At 41.8% G+C, this 13,189-nt stretch overlaps 1 protein-coding gene across 4 annotated transcripts in view; it reads right to left on the reverse strand.

Moving 5' to 3' along the window:
* Window positions 1–4,249: 4,249 nt before the first annotated feature.
* Window positions 4,250–13,189, reverse strand: part of ZMPSTE24 (zinc metallopeptidase STE24) — a 43,269-nt gene continuing 34,329 nt past the window's right edge. For all 4 annotated transcript variants that reach the window (XM_032431973.1, XM_032431983.1, XM_032431964.1 and 1 more), the window contains 2 exons: window positions 11,385–11,528; window positions 4,250–5,973 (listed from right to left, as the gene is read on the reverse strand). In XM_032431973.1, coding sequence (XP_032287864.1) covers window positions 5,749–5,973; window positions 11,385–11,528 — 369 coding nt within the window. In that variant the 3' untranslated portion in view covers window positions 4,250–5,748. The remainder of the gene's footprint in view (window positions 5,974–11,384; window positions 11,529–13,189) is intronic.

The raw sequence follows: 13,189 nt of genomic DNA on the forward strand, positions 1-13,189 counted from the left end.
TAGCCCCAGGGTAAATGGAGAGCTTGGTTCTTATCCACAGAGCAAGGCTGCGATTGGTGATAGGACCCACAGCCAGTTGTTTTGGTTACTGGGCCTCTGTCTGTCATGTCATGACCGTGAGGTCACAATCAACCAAAGTCTAGTGGGTCTGGCTCTAGGTGGATGAGGAGACCTGTGTCCTTACCCTATCTGATAAAGATCTCAAACTCAATCTGTCCCAAACTGCAGACTTTCCCCTCCCCCCAAACTGCTTCTTCAGCATACCCTATCTCAGTAACTAGTTCTACCATCTACCAGGTGCCCAGGACTGAAACCTGGATCATCTTTAACTCCTTTGGCTTTCACCCCCATCACTAATTCGTCTCCAACCAGGTGATCTCTCCTTTTCACGCATTTGTTCAGCAAATATCCATTCATTCCACAAATACTGTTGTCTCCCCAGCTAGAACGTAAGCTCTATGAAGGCAGGGAATTTTGTCTGTTTTGTTCACTGCTGGATCCTCTGAGCTTTCAACAATATACGGTATTTAGCAGGAACTTAATACCTACTAGCTAAATGAATATTATTCAGGATAATATCCATATGCTTTATTATGGCACAAAAGCCCCTCGGGCCTGGCCCATCTCCCTCTTCAGGCTCATTTCTCCTAACTTCTTGCAATTCCTAAAATGCCCCATGTTCTCATGTTTTTGTACCTGCTGTTCCCTGGAATACCACTCCCGCCCCTCTTTAGCAGATTCCTACTCCTCTTTCAAAACTTGATCATGTCCTCTGGGGATCCTCTCCTCCCCAACCGACAGCTGGGTTAGGCACTTTTGTTTCTTGTGCTTATTTACATCATAGCAATTATAGTAAATTATTAATAGTAACTATTATTACTATTAACCACTTACTGAGCTTTTATGATCAGATATCTGTGCTAAGGACCCTGCAAACATGATCTCATTCTAACCTTACAGCAACCCTGTGACACAGGTAGTAGCCCCATTCATGTTCAAAATACAGTCACTCTCTCAACCCCACTTCTACCTACTGCTTCCATCCCATAGTTTTGCTCCCTTCTATGGGACAGTGTTGTCTGATTTGGCTTCTAGCTTTCCATACTGCCTTTCTCAGACTCCTTTGCTGACTTCTCATCTCCCCGTACATGAAGGTCAGAGGGCCACGTGGCTTGTCCTTGGACCACTTGTTCTCTCACTCCTCTCGTAATCTCCTTCAGCTTCATGGCTTTAAATTCCATCCCTACATCCCTAACCCAGACTTCTCCCCTTAAATCAATCCATTTTTCCAACTGCCTCCTCAACATCTCCCCTGAGAAGTCTGGTAGGCACCTCAAATTTAAACTGTCCACAGTGCAAGTCCCAACCTGCCCCTCCAGAATGCCTTCTCCTTCCTCCTTCCCATTCTGTTACTGGCAATTCCATGCTTTCAGTTACTGAGGCTAAATACACTGGAATCATCCTCTACTTTTTTTTCTCACACCCCATATCTGCTCCATCAGCAAATCCTGTTGGTTCAGCCTTGAAGATACATCCAGAATCCAACCACCACTCACCACCTCCGTGACTACGACCCAGGCACCATTTTTAGTTCTTGGCAGAAGTATTACGAGAGCCTCTCAACTAGTCCACTGATGGCACCCTTGTTCAACAGAGCAAGCAGAGTGATCCTGTTAAAACAGATGATCTGCTCTCTGGCCCCAAACTCTCTGATGGCTCCCCCTGTACTCTAGGAAAAGCTGGAGTTCTTACAATGGTCCACAAGACCCTGTAAAATCTGCCTTGTCCCTACCTCTCTGACTGTATCTCCCACTATTTCCTTCTGGTACATCCCATACCAGCTACTCTGGACTTCTGGGGTTTCTCAAACACACCAGACTCATGCCCATATCAAGGCCTTTATACTTGCTATTCCTTCCTCCTGGAATGTTCTTCCCCAAAACACCTGCTTCCTGCAAATCACCTACTCAATTCTGTAAAGTCTTTGTTCGGACATCACCTCTAGCAACACTTTATGATCACCCTATTTTATTTATTTTTTTTAAGATTTTATTTATTTGACAGAGAGAGACACAGCAAGAGAGGGAACACAAGCAAGGGGAGTGGGAGAGGGAAAAGCAGGCCTCCCACGGAGCAGGGAGCCTGATGCGGGGCTTGATCCCAGGATTCTGGGATCATGACCTAAGCCGAAGGCAGACGCTTAATGACTGAGCCACCCAGGTGCCCCCACCCTATTTTAAATTGCAACTCCCGATGCGCCAGGGTGGCTCAGTTGGTTAAGCATCCAATTCTTGGTTTCAGCTCAGGTCATGATCTCAGGGTTGCCAGATCAAGCTCCACATGGGGCTGCGCGCTGGGCGTGGAGTCTGCTTGAAATTCTCTCTCTTCCTCTGTCCCTCCCCCTGCTTGTGTGCACGCGCATGCTCTCTCCAAAATAAATAAATAAATCTTAAAAAAAATTTTTAAAAATAAGTAAAATCTTTAAAAAAAATAATAAATTGCAACTCCCACTCCCCACACATATGCACACCTCAGGCTCTCCTTTTTCTCCAAAATATGTATCACTGTTTAATATCTATTATATATATATATATATATATATATATATATATATATATATATTATTGTCTGTCTCCCCCCCTCTAGAACGTAAACTCCATGAAGTAGCGATTTCTCTATCATCTATTTACTAACGTATCCCCCAGCACCGAGAGCACAGCTTGGTACGGAGTAGGGACTTGGTATTTGCTGACTAAGTAACAGATGGAGAAATGAAGACTCACATTTCTTACCCAAGATTTTACTAGGAAGTGGTATGTGGGATATTGGATTGTAGAACCCCGGGTCTTAACCTGAAGTTACATCTTCCCTGTTTGTCAACCATCCTCCAGAGAGCCAGGAGAGGAGCTCTGACCTGAAGGTACAGGCTCGTCTCTCAGATGCCGGCTTCGTCCTGCTCACCGGGTGTGGGCAATTCTGGTTTCACCGATTTTTAGAAAACATGGGGGTATCATCCTATCTGTCTCTGGTCAAATTGTTGGGAAATCCTCCTCCCTGGAACCCATCCTGGATGAGAAGACCCAGAGGTTTCCCTATCCATGTTGTCTGAACAGGACTATACCATTCCACTATGAGTTATTTCTGCCTTCCCACCAAACTCTATGTATAGCCTCATATACAAGTTACTTGCTCACATCATGGTGGTCTTGAAACATGAGTTTTTGGATCTAAGTTCCCTGTAATTTTCTTTGTATAGCACCTAGGACAGAACTTAAGGCTCTCAGTACTTAGTAAGCTTCCTGCTAGTGATGATAAAACACTCAAAACAGTCAAAGCAACATAATGCATATATGTGCAGAAGAATCCAAAGGATTGAGGAAGACCAAGCGGAAGAAGGCTTCCTCAGGGAGGGGAATACCGCACAAAGGATTAAGGATGACAGTGAGACTGTAAGGGCCAAGGGCAAGCTGGCACCATCACTGGAACTAAAATTACTGAATTAATCCTAGGAACTCTGCTCCTATCCTAAACAGCGGTAAAATTTACTAGTAGCTCTCAGACTTCCACAGAGGGCCAAGCTAGACAAAGGCAGTGTATACTCTACCTTCGATTCAGAGATCAACACTGCTGAGGTCATGCCGTTTTACCCGAGGCCTGGATCTGTTTCGTCCTGCCCCCTGCATATCCACCGAGTATTAGGGTACAGAGCGCCACCTCCCGTGCTGGCCTCTCTCCTCCTGCCCCGATCGGTCAATACCTCAGGAACCCACTGGTACTGTCCGCCATCCCTATGCCTCTGCGATCCATAAACTGGAGGGGACTAGGTCAAAACAATCACATATTAAAAAGCTAGTTATTGCTGCCACAGGTAAAGGAGCCCAAAGAGGCAGCTGGAGCAGACCAGACAGGCCCAGGCCCATCTGAGCTGACGGAAATGGAAGAGTGCTTCCAGATGCAGCTTCTGAGGAAACATCAAGAACCAGGCGCTCTGGAGCGGGGCAGGAGGAAGGCACCGAGGAAGACTGTGCGGGTCAGGAGGAAGGCACCGAGGAAGACTGTGCGGGTCAGGAGGAAGGCACCGAGGAGGACTGTGCGGGTCAGGCACAGGGTGGTGCTGACGTCTCTCAGCAGTGGGGCTGCTTCTTCCTACTCTTCATGACTAGCCCTCAGTTCTTCTGGGGTAATAAACACACATCTAGGTAACAAATGACACACAATTTTGTCAAATCAAAAACAAAGTCCATCAATCTGCATTGGCAATTTTTAATGTTTCACTTGTGCAGAACTGAAATTTGTATTTAAAGGCACAGAAGGAAGGAAAGGCAGTTATCACAGCGTGAATTCACGGACAAAGGATGCTGGATAAAAGCAAAAAACTGCTCCTCTTTAGCCTTAGGAAAATAAATAATGCAACACTAAACTAGACCTTCATTTTTATTATATTTCCATGTAAAGACATTACCCAAATATGAGCTGAGTAAAAGACTTTCTGGCCAGATACCAAAGGTGCACAGCTGACTCCACTTTGGAATAAACGCCCAGAAGGGAAACATTACCAGAGCGGGGGAGCTCTGGCACAAAGTCAGTTCTCATTCAGAAAATGGACAGGGATTTGAAGCAGTCCAACACACAGCTTTGAAAACTGGAAATCTTTCATGACATTTGTTTTGAAAATAAAAATTAGCTGCTCATCAAGAACTGTGATTTTCAAAAATGGAATCAGGCCTGATTAAATAGTACTTATGACTTCCCGATAAAAATTACAAAAATAAAAACTAAAACTCTTCTGTCCTTGAAAGAGATATAAAACTATATTTTTTCCTGAAATACCTTAAAAGAAACATCAGTATTTCACCCTTATGTCTCTTAACATTTCCTTTTTTCTTCTTTCCACATTCTGCCATTTTAAAAATAGCAAAACCTGTTCGATAGGGCAATTTCTGCTAAGTGAAAGGATGCATTATTTTTTAATAAAAAGAGTATAAATGAGGAAAAAGTTGAATGTTCTGAAAAATACTAGTTTACCCCTAATGGGACTATACCCACCACGTAGAAAGAAAGATAAAGACTGATATTTTCCTAAAAACAAAAACAAAACCCAGTGATTTAAAACATTCTAAACATAATTTCTAATATCAAAGCACTATTAGAAGCTCCTGATCAGTGTAAAGCAAGAGAGGGAACTGAGAAATCTGGCAGAACAGTAGAACATATTTCTCACTGCTTTCATTTAATTAACATCAGCCTTACCGATTATTCTCTTCCTTATTTAACACTGACTGGCCACGTTAGATCACAATAGCATGAAAGCAAAAACAAATCTCAACTTAGATATGAGCACAATGATTTGGGACACTGTCTCTGCCTCAGAGAGGACTCTGAGGTGGTGTTCCTCTTTTAAACGTACGCCCCCGAACACATTATATGCAGATTCCATATTAGTGTGTAAATAAAACAAGTTTTGTATTTTCTCAAAGAATTTTAAAAGTCGATGGTAAATTAGATGCTAAAGATAAAACTATGCCTTTAAAAACATTAAGCCTCAAAATTTCATCCAGTGTTTTCTTTAAGAAATGGATCATTAAAATCATTTTTGACATGAGATATTAAATGTATTTAAATCTGGGTTTTTCTGTACTTAATAATTTTTCTTTAAAAAAAAAAAAAAGTTTAAAAACATCAAGAGCTGGAACATGCTGCCAGGACAGAAATAATCAGAAATGTCTTCAGTCGCAGACCCTGGGCACCTCAGTCTTGTTTTGAGTTTTCCAAAGCTTGAAGCCTCTCCAGTAGCGGAGGGTGAGAATAATGCCACATTGAAAACAGCCAGTCCGAAACAGGGAATCCCAAGTTATCTTTGTTTAGTTTGATTAAAGCAGAATATAAGTCTTTAGCTTTCCCAAGTTTCTTGGCAAATGCATCAGCTTGAAACTCAAATCTGCGGCTTAGGACAGTTAGGCAGAACGAGAGAACCTGAAAAAGTAAACAGAAGGGTTTTAACCACTGCCCCCTCCTTTGCTGCCCCCGACGGCTACATGAGCAAGGCCTGCAGGGGAGGTCAGCTCAGGATAGGAGAGGCAGCAGGCCCAAAGAAAGATCACTCGTATTTAGGGAACCTGAGGTGGGGAATTATAAATTGAGCTTTTTTTCCCCCCAAGCAAACAGACCAGAAACAGATATATATCCCAATGAATGCTATTCTGACCAAAAAAACACGAATTTTTAAGAATCTGCCATGTGTCAGCCACTGAGGTAGGCACTGTACGTATTCCCCAAACATCCCACACGGTAATTACTCTTACTGCTGTTTCTCAGATGAGGAAGGTGACGTTCAGAGGGGTGAAGTAACTTGGTGGAAGTCACACAGCTAGAAGGTGGTGGCACTGAGAGTCTCGGTGGCTCTGCAGACCACACACATCACCTTCCTCAGGGTCAGAGTTAAGTCGTGGTGATTTTCACTCAGACTCTTTCTTTCTCTATAAAAACATATTCTTGCTAATTCCACATAAGAGGCTTCAGCCTCTAATGACAACCTCAAAATTGAATTTTCTACAATGTTCTGAGCTATGGCAGCATTGCCAGAATAAATTTCCAGTCACCACTGAAAATGACCATTACAAAGGAGTCAAATTTCATTTGAAAATATAAATTTCTGAGGGAAAAACAATTTCTTTGCACACTGGAGTACTTCAGGATGAACGACATGAATTCTAGTCTTACCTTAAAATACTTCAGCATTAAAAAAAATAAGTTTAAAAAAAGTCATTTGTACCTCTCACTTCTACTAGCAAATAGTTTCAAAATAAAGTCTGGGAGTTCCTAATACCTTCTTAAACATATTCAAAGCTATTATCTGAATTCTGCCTGAAATTTCTTTCTCCATCTTGAATAGTTTTTTAGGATAGAATCATTATGTGGTTGGTCCCTATCAACCTACCTGATTTTAAGCATTCTTTGAATCTCTTATTAAATAAGTAAAAACATAAGCAGATACTATACCTGCACTGTCCTGCTCTGCTGTAGGTTTCCAAACTCTTCTCAATAGGTCATTTTCCCCAACTTTCCCAGGAAAACAGCTCTTTCCTATCATGCCTTTTTTTTCTTTTAAAGAAACAATGTCATATAGGGTTCCTTTTTCTCTTTTTTTAAATTTTATTTATCTTCTTGTCGGTGGGGGGGGGGGGGCACAAACAGGGGGAGTGGCAGGCAGAGGGAGAAGCGGGTTCCTTGCTCAGTGGGAAGCCCAATGCAGGACTCAATCCCAGGACCCTGGGATCATGACCTGAGCCGAAGGCAGTCGCTTAACCAACTGAGCCACCCAGGGGCCCCTCCTATCATGCCTTCTTAAACACTGACATTAGCATAAGTTTTTTTTTTGTTTGTTTAAATATCTAGTCCTTTTGGGGCGCCTGGGTGGCTCAGTCGTTAAGCATCTGTCTTCAGCTCAGGTCATGATCCCAGGGTCCTGGGATTGAGCCCCGCCTCAGGTTCCCTGCTCCGCGGGAAGCCTGCTTCTCCCTCTCCCACTCCCCCTGCTTGTGTTCCCTCTCTCGCTGTGTCTCTCTCTGTCAAATAAATAAATAAAATCTTTAAAAATAAATAAATAAATAAATATCTAGTCCTTTTGAAACAAATCTTCTGAGCTAAGATTTTTTAAACAATTGCTAGTATCTCTGCAGATTAATCATATTTCAAATTACTCTAATACCCACATTTATTTAGGTGGTTTTTGAAGCGAACTCAACCACTCAATATAAGGAAGCAAACAAGAAAAACAAAAACCCGCTGCGTAGCCAAATTAGCTAACACAAAGGATAACCACTAACACTGGGCATGCCTATACTTCGAATAGGACCTTTCAAATCAGTCAGAATCTAGTAATCGCTACTTAATGAGTTTGATGATCTGATTTCCCCACCTACGGTAGGCTAAGGATGAAAACTGAAACAAATAATACATTATATGTTAAAAAAAAAAAAAGATAACAATGTAAGGCAAAGTCACATTGACAGTAGTAAGGATTATCAGCCTGACAGTGAGGAAGAGACAAAAAATTAGTTAAGTAAAGAGCATAAGTGCTTAAAAAGCAAACTGGGGGGGTCACTTAGTAGACATAGCTCACTGTCCTTAAGGCATACCTGAACTGACAAGACAGAAACGGCAATGTCATTAAAAAGTGTTTTCTAGGGGTGCCTGGCTGGTTTAGTCGGTGGAACACGTGACTCTTGATCTCGGGGTTGTGAGTTCAAGCCCCACATTGGGTGTAGAGGTCACTTAAAAATAAAATCTTAAAAAAAAAAAGTGTCTCTACAGTATGGTACTGGCACAAAAACAGACACATAGATCAATGGAACAGAACAGAGAGCCCAGAAATGGACCCTCAACTCTCTGGCCAACTAATCTTCGACAAAGCAGGAAAGAATGTCCAATGGAAAAAAGACAGTCTCTTCAACAAATGGTGTTGGGAAAATTGGAAGCCACATGCAGAAGAATGAAACTAGACCATTTCCTTACACCACGCACAAAAATAGACTCAAAATGGATGAAAGACCTAAAGTGAGACAGGAATCCATCAAAATCCTAGAGGAGAACAGAGGCAGCTACCTCTTCGACCTCAGCCACAGCAACTTCTTCCTAGACACATTGCCAAAGGCAAGGGAAGCAAGGGCAAAAATGAACTATTGGGACTTCATCAAGATAAAAAGCTCTGCGCAGCAAAGGGAACAGTCAACAAAAGGAAAAGACAACTGACAGAATGGGAGAAGATATTTGCAAATGACATATCAGATAAAGGGCTAGTATCCAAAATCTATAAAGAACTTATCAAACTCAACACCCAAAGAACAAATAATCCAATCAAGAAATGGGCAGAAGACATGAACAGACATTTTTCCAAAGAAGACATCCAAATGGCCAACAGACACATGAAAAGGTGCTAAACATCACTTGGCATCAGGGAAATCCAAATCAAAACCTCAATGAGATACCACCTCAAACCAGTCAGAATGGCTAAAATTAACAAGTCAGGAAATGACAGATGTTGGCGAGGATGTGGAAAAAGGGGAACCCTCCTACACTGTTGGTGGGAATGCAAGCTGGTGCAACCACTCTGGAACACAGTATGGAGGTTCCTCAAAAAGTTGAAAATAGAGCTACCGTACGACCCAGCAATTGCACTACTGGGTATTTACCCCAAAGATACAAATGTAGTGATCTGAAGGGGTACATGCACCCCAATGTTTATAGCAGCAATGTCCACAATAGCCAAACTATGGAAAGAGCCAAGATGTCCATCAACAGATGAATGGATAAAGAAGATGTGGTGTAGGGCACCTGGGTGGCTCAGTTGGTTAAGCGACTGCCTTCGGCTCAGGTCATGAGCCTGAAGTCCCTGGATCGAGTCCCACATCAGGCTCCCTGCTCGGCAGGGAGTCTGCTTTGCCATCTGACCCTCCCCTCTCTCATGTGTTCTCTCTCTCATTCTCTCTCTCTCAAATAATTAAATAAAATCTTAAAAAAAAAAAAAGATGTGGTGTATATATACAATGGAATATTATGCAGCCATCAAAAAAAAAAAACAAAAACAAAAACAAAACCGAAATCTTGCCATTTGCAATGACGTGGATAGAACTAGAGGGTATTATGCTAAGCGAAATAAGTCAATCAGAGAAAGACAAGTATCATATTATCTCACTGATATGAGGAATTCTTAATCTCAGGAAACAAACTGAGGGTTGCTGGAGTGGTGCGGGTGGGAGGAATGCGTGGCTGGGTGATAGACATTGGGGAGGGTATGTGCTATGGTGAGCGCTGTGAATTATATAAGACTGATGAATCACAAACCTGTACCTCTGAAACAAATAATACATTATATGTTAAAAAAAAAAAAAGAAGAAGAAGAACATAGTAGGAAGGGAAAAATGAAGGGGGGAAAATTGGAGGGGGAGATGAACCATGAGAGACTATGGACTCTGAGAAACAAACTGAAGGTTTTAGAGGGGAGGGGGATGGGGGGATGGGTTAGCCCAATGATGGAGGGCACATATTGAATGGAGCACTGGGTGTTATACACAAACAATGAATCATGGAACACTACATCAAAAATTAATGATGTAATGTATGGTGACTAACATAACATAATAAAATAAAATTGAAAAAAAAGTGTCTCTAACTTCTTTAAGCAGTAACAAACTGCATAAGGCATTTTTATAAATATTAAATAAACATTAAATTTTTATAAATATTTTACAAATATTTTTTCCCCAGTTTTAAAAAAAAAAAGATTCTAAAGGTAGTAAATCTCAGTGCTCTGGAAAACTTTGTTAGTTTATATGGACAACGCTATGCAAATATCATCTATTCCTCTCTATTTTTCTTTCTGAATCCCTTCCCCCTTTGTAATGGAGAAAGAGGATTCATTTGGTTTATCTTAAAATCTTTACAACCTGTCTCAAAGAATGAATATTTCTGAATGGAGACAACTCAAAATCCCCAATAGTATTTCTTGGCTTAACTTGACTTAATTTATCAAATATCATGACATGTTGCTATCATCAGATTTGTTAATATACAGTCTCATTAATCCATGCCTTACCACCTGCATGGAGTCCCCCTACTGAGCAATCTGAGCAGTGGTTCTTGAAATTCACTTACCATAACACACCCAATTTTGATTTAAAGGGCCTATGGTGTGACCCCTAAGGCTATTCTTTTTTTTTTTTTTTAAAGATTTTATTTATTTGACAGAGAGAGAGAGCACAAGCAGGGGGAGCAGCAAGCAGAGGGAGAGGGAGAAGTAGGCTCCCCACAGTGGAGCAGGGAGCCCAACACGGGGCTCGATCCCAGGACCCGGGGATCATGACCTGAGCCGAAGGCAGACGCTTAACCAACTGAGCCACCCAGCCCCCTCCCCCCCCCCGACAAGGCTATTCTGAAGCGGGTAGTCAGAGAACAGATCAGAGGAACAGTGTCATACAGCTTCCCACATCTAGCCATACATATACTCAACTATCATTGTTTCATTCCCTCACACACAGAAGATTTTCAGCCAAGCACTGGTGAATACGTGATCTAGGACATAGCATTCTAATAGTTAATCTCCATCCACCAAGTCTCTGAGGTACACGTTAGATCAAGGTTTCCACCACTAAAGTCTAGTCCTCTACTTTTTCCCCCCTGCTAACAGTATGCAGGCATTTGTTCATTTGGGCTTGGGGTTTTCTGCTACTTTCTTAGACAGGCCAGTCAATCAAGGGACTAAAAGACTTTGTTTCATCTACTTGTTAAAACTATAGTTTTTGTTTATTCTTTTTTTCACTATCTTAAAGGTTCTAGATTTGAAATGCAAGGGCATATGTGAGATAATTTTAACAATTATACATTACCTCATTGTAAGGTGAAAAAATAAACTGGAAGATGATCAATAATCCAATTAGAGTGGGTTGGCTGGTATAAAAACCAAATGCAGCAAAAAGCTCCTTTCGACCAATTAATACAGCAAACAAGAAGAAACACAGGAAAGAATTCATCTAGAAAGAAAGACACAAAATTCCTAACTTATTACTAAGGTGATTTCAGAAGCATCAAAAAACTAGAATCAGACATCATGGTGTGATTCTAAGAATGGTATTAGTGTAATCACAGAAAAAGTTATTTAGGTAACTTTATAATTTTATTCTAGAAAGAAAAATAAAATTTCCCCAAATGTCTAACCTGTATAGTTTTCTGTAAGGACAGGCCTAATGGAGCCTCCTATGACTGAGGGTTTGAAGTGGCCAATAGCAATGGAATATTTTCTTTCTGTAAAAAGTTAAAGGGCTAGAATGGATTCTGGCTTTGTTTGCACTAAATCATAATCAGACACAAGGCCTTCCACCTCACCTTGATATGGAAGCTCCAAAAAAACAAGATTCCCTTGAATACTCTTTAGGACCACTGGAGCTGTACTGAGTAGTTAGGTCCAAGAAAAAAGTAGATGTATCTTTAACAATAAACAAGAGGAAAAAAACTAAAAGTCTGCACCAAAATATGAGTAAAGGGGTACTAGAGTAAGGTTGGAGAACAAATACCATTCTTTCCCTTGGCAGGTCAGGATCTTAGAGGCCAGAGGTACCATATCTGAATGTGTTGCTCCAAACCATTCGCCAGATGCCTCAAAAGCTACCAGCCTAGAGTGGGGCTCAGCATAAGTTTTGCCAGCTGGCCCAGGATGAAGCACAAGCAGTTCTACCATTCAGTCCTTGTAACTCAGTGGATCCAACATGACAAGCTCCAACAGAAAACTTCAGCACGGGGAAGGCCCCTAGGATTAGAAGCTATGCGAGCCATTTATGTCAAGTAACTACTTGCCTTTTGAAAAACAAATTTTGGTTTGCTACTGGGTCCTCCCAGAGACTGATTCCTGACCGTGGGACACTAGGATCCTGCAGCCTGAGCTGCCCCTCCTAAACTGATCCACCTAGCCAGGAAACTGGTATGCCCTGAAGCACTCCAACATCTGGTCTAAGTGGTATCTATGCAAGTGGGAACGAAGGATGTCATGAAGAGAGAAGTTAAATGGGCAAGTGGCTCATACGCCTAGTATACCAACTCCTGCCACCCCTCAATCAACCCTTACTCACGGGGAGCTCCCTATAATCATTTGAGGATGAAAAAGTTGAACACCCATTTTACAAACAATACAATATTTCTGGCACCGGCTGAAAGTGGACTGCTGTGGCATTACAGAATCACTTGGGGCTGTTCCTGGAAGACAGCGGTGAAGGAAATACTCTCAATGAGGGAAATTTTAGGTAGTATATCTCATTGCCCACTCAGTCTGGAAGGATAGAAGGCCTGAGCTAAAAATATATAATTATTGGCAGTGGGCAAATAATAGTTTGGCTGAATGATCAGGGCCTTGAAACGAACTCAAGGATGGCTAACAAGATCTGGAAAAGAGGTATGTGAAAAAACTTCCAAAATCAGCCCAGAGTATGATAGTACTTTGGTCCAATGTGAATATTCACTAAAAGAGTCCACGGTAAAGGAGGCTTTCAATAAGGTGGAGAAGATACCTGCTCTGTGGATGTCAGCTTCTCTCCCCAGCCACTCTAGGACTTGGTCAAGGTGCTCTTGAACAAAATGGCCAAGGTGCCAGGGAAGGAGTCAGTGCATTAGTCAACAACCCAGATATCCATCCCCCCACTGG

The sequence above is a fragment of the Phoca vitulina genome, unplaced genomic scaffold, assembly GCF_004348235.1.
Source record: "Phoca vitulina isolate PV1807 unplaced genomic scaffold, GSC_HSeal_1.0 scaffold2, whole genome shotgun sequence".
NCBI lineage: Eukaryota > Metazoa > Chordata > Mammalia > Carnivora > Phocidae > Phoca > Phoca vitulina.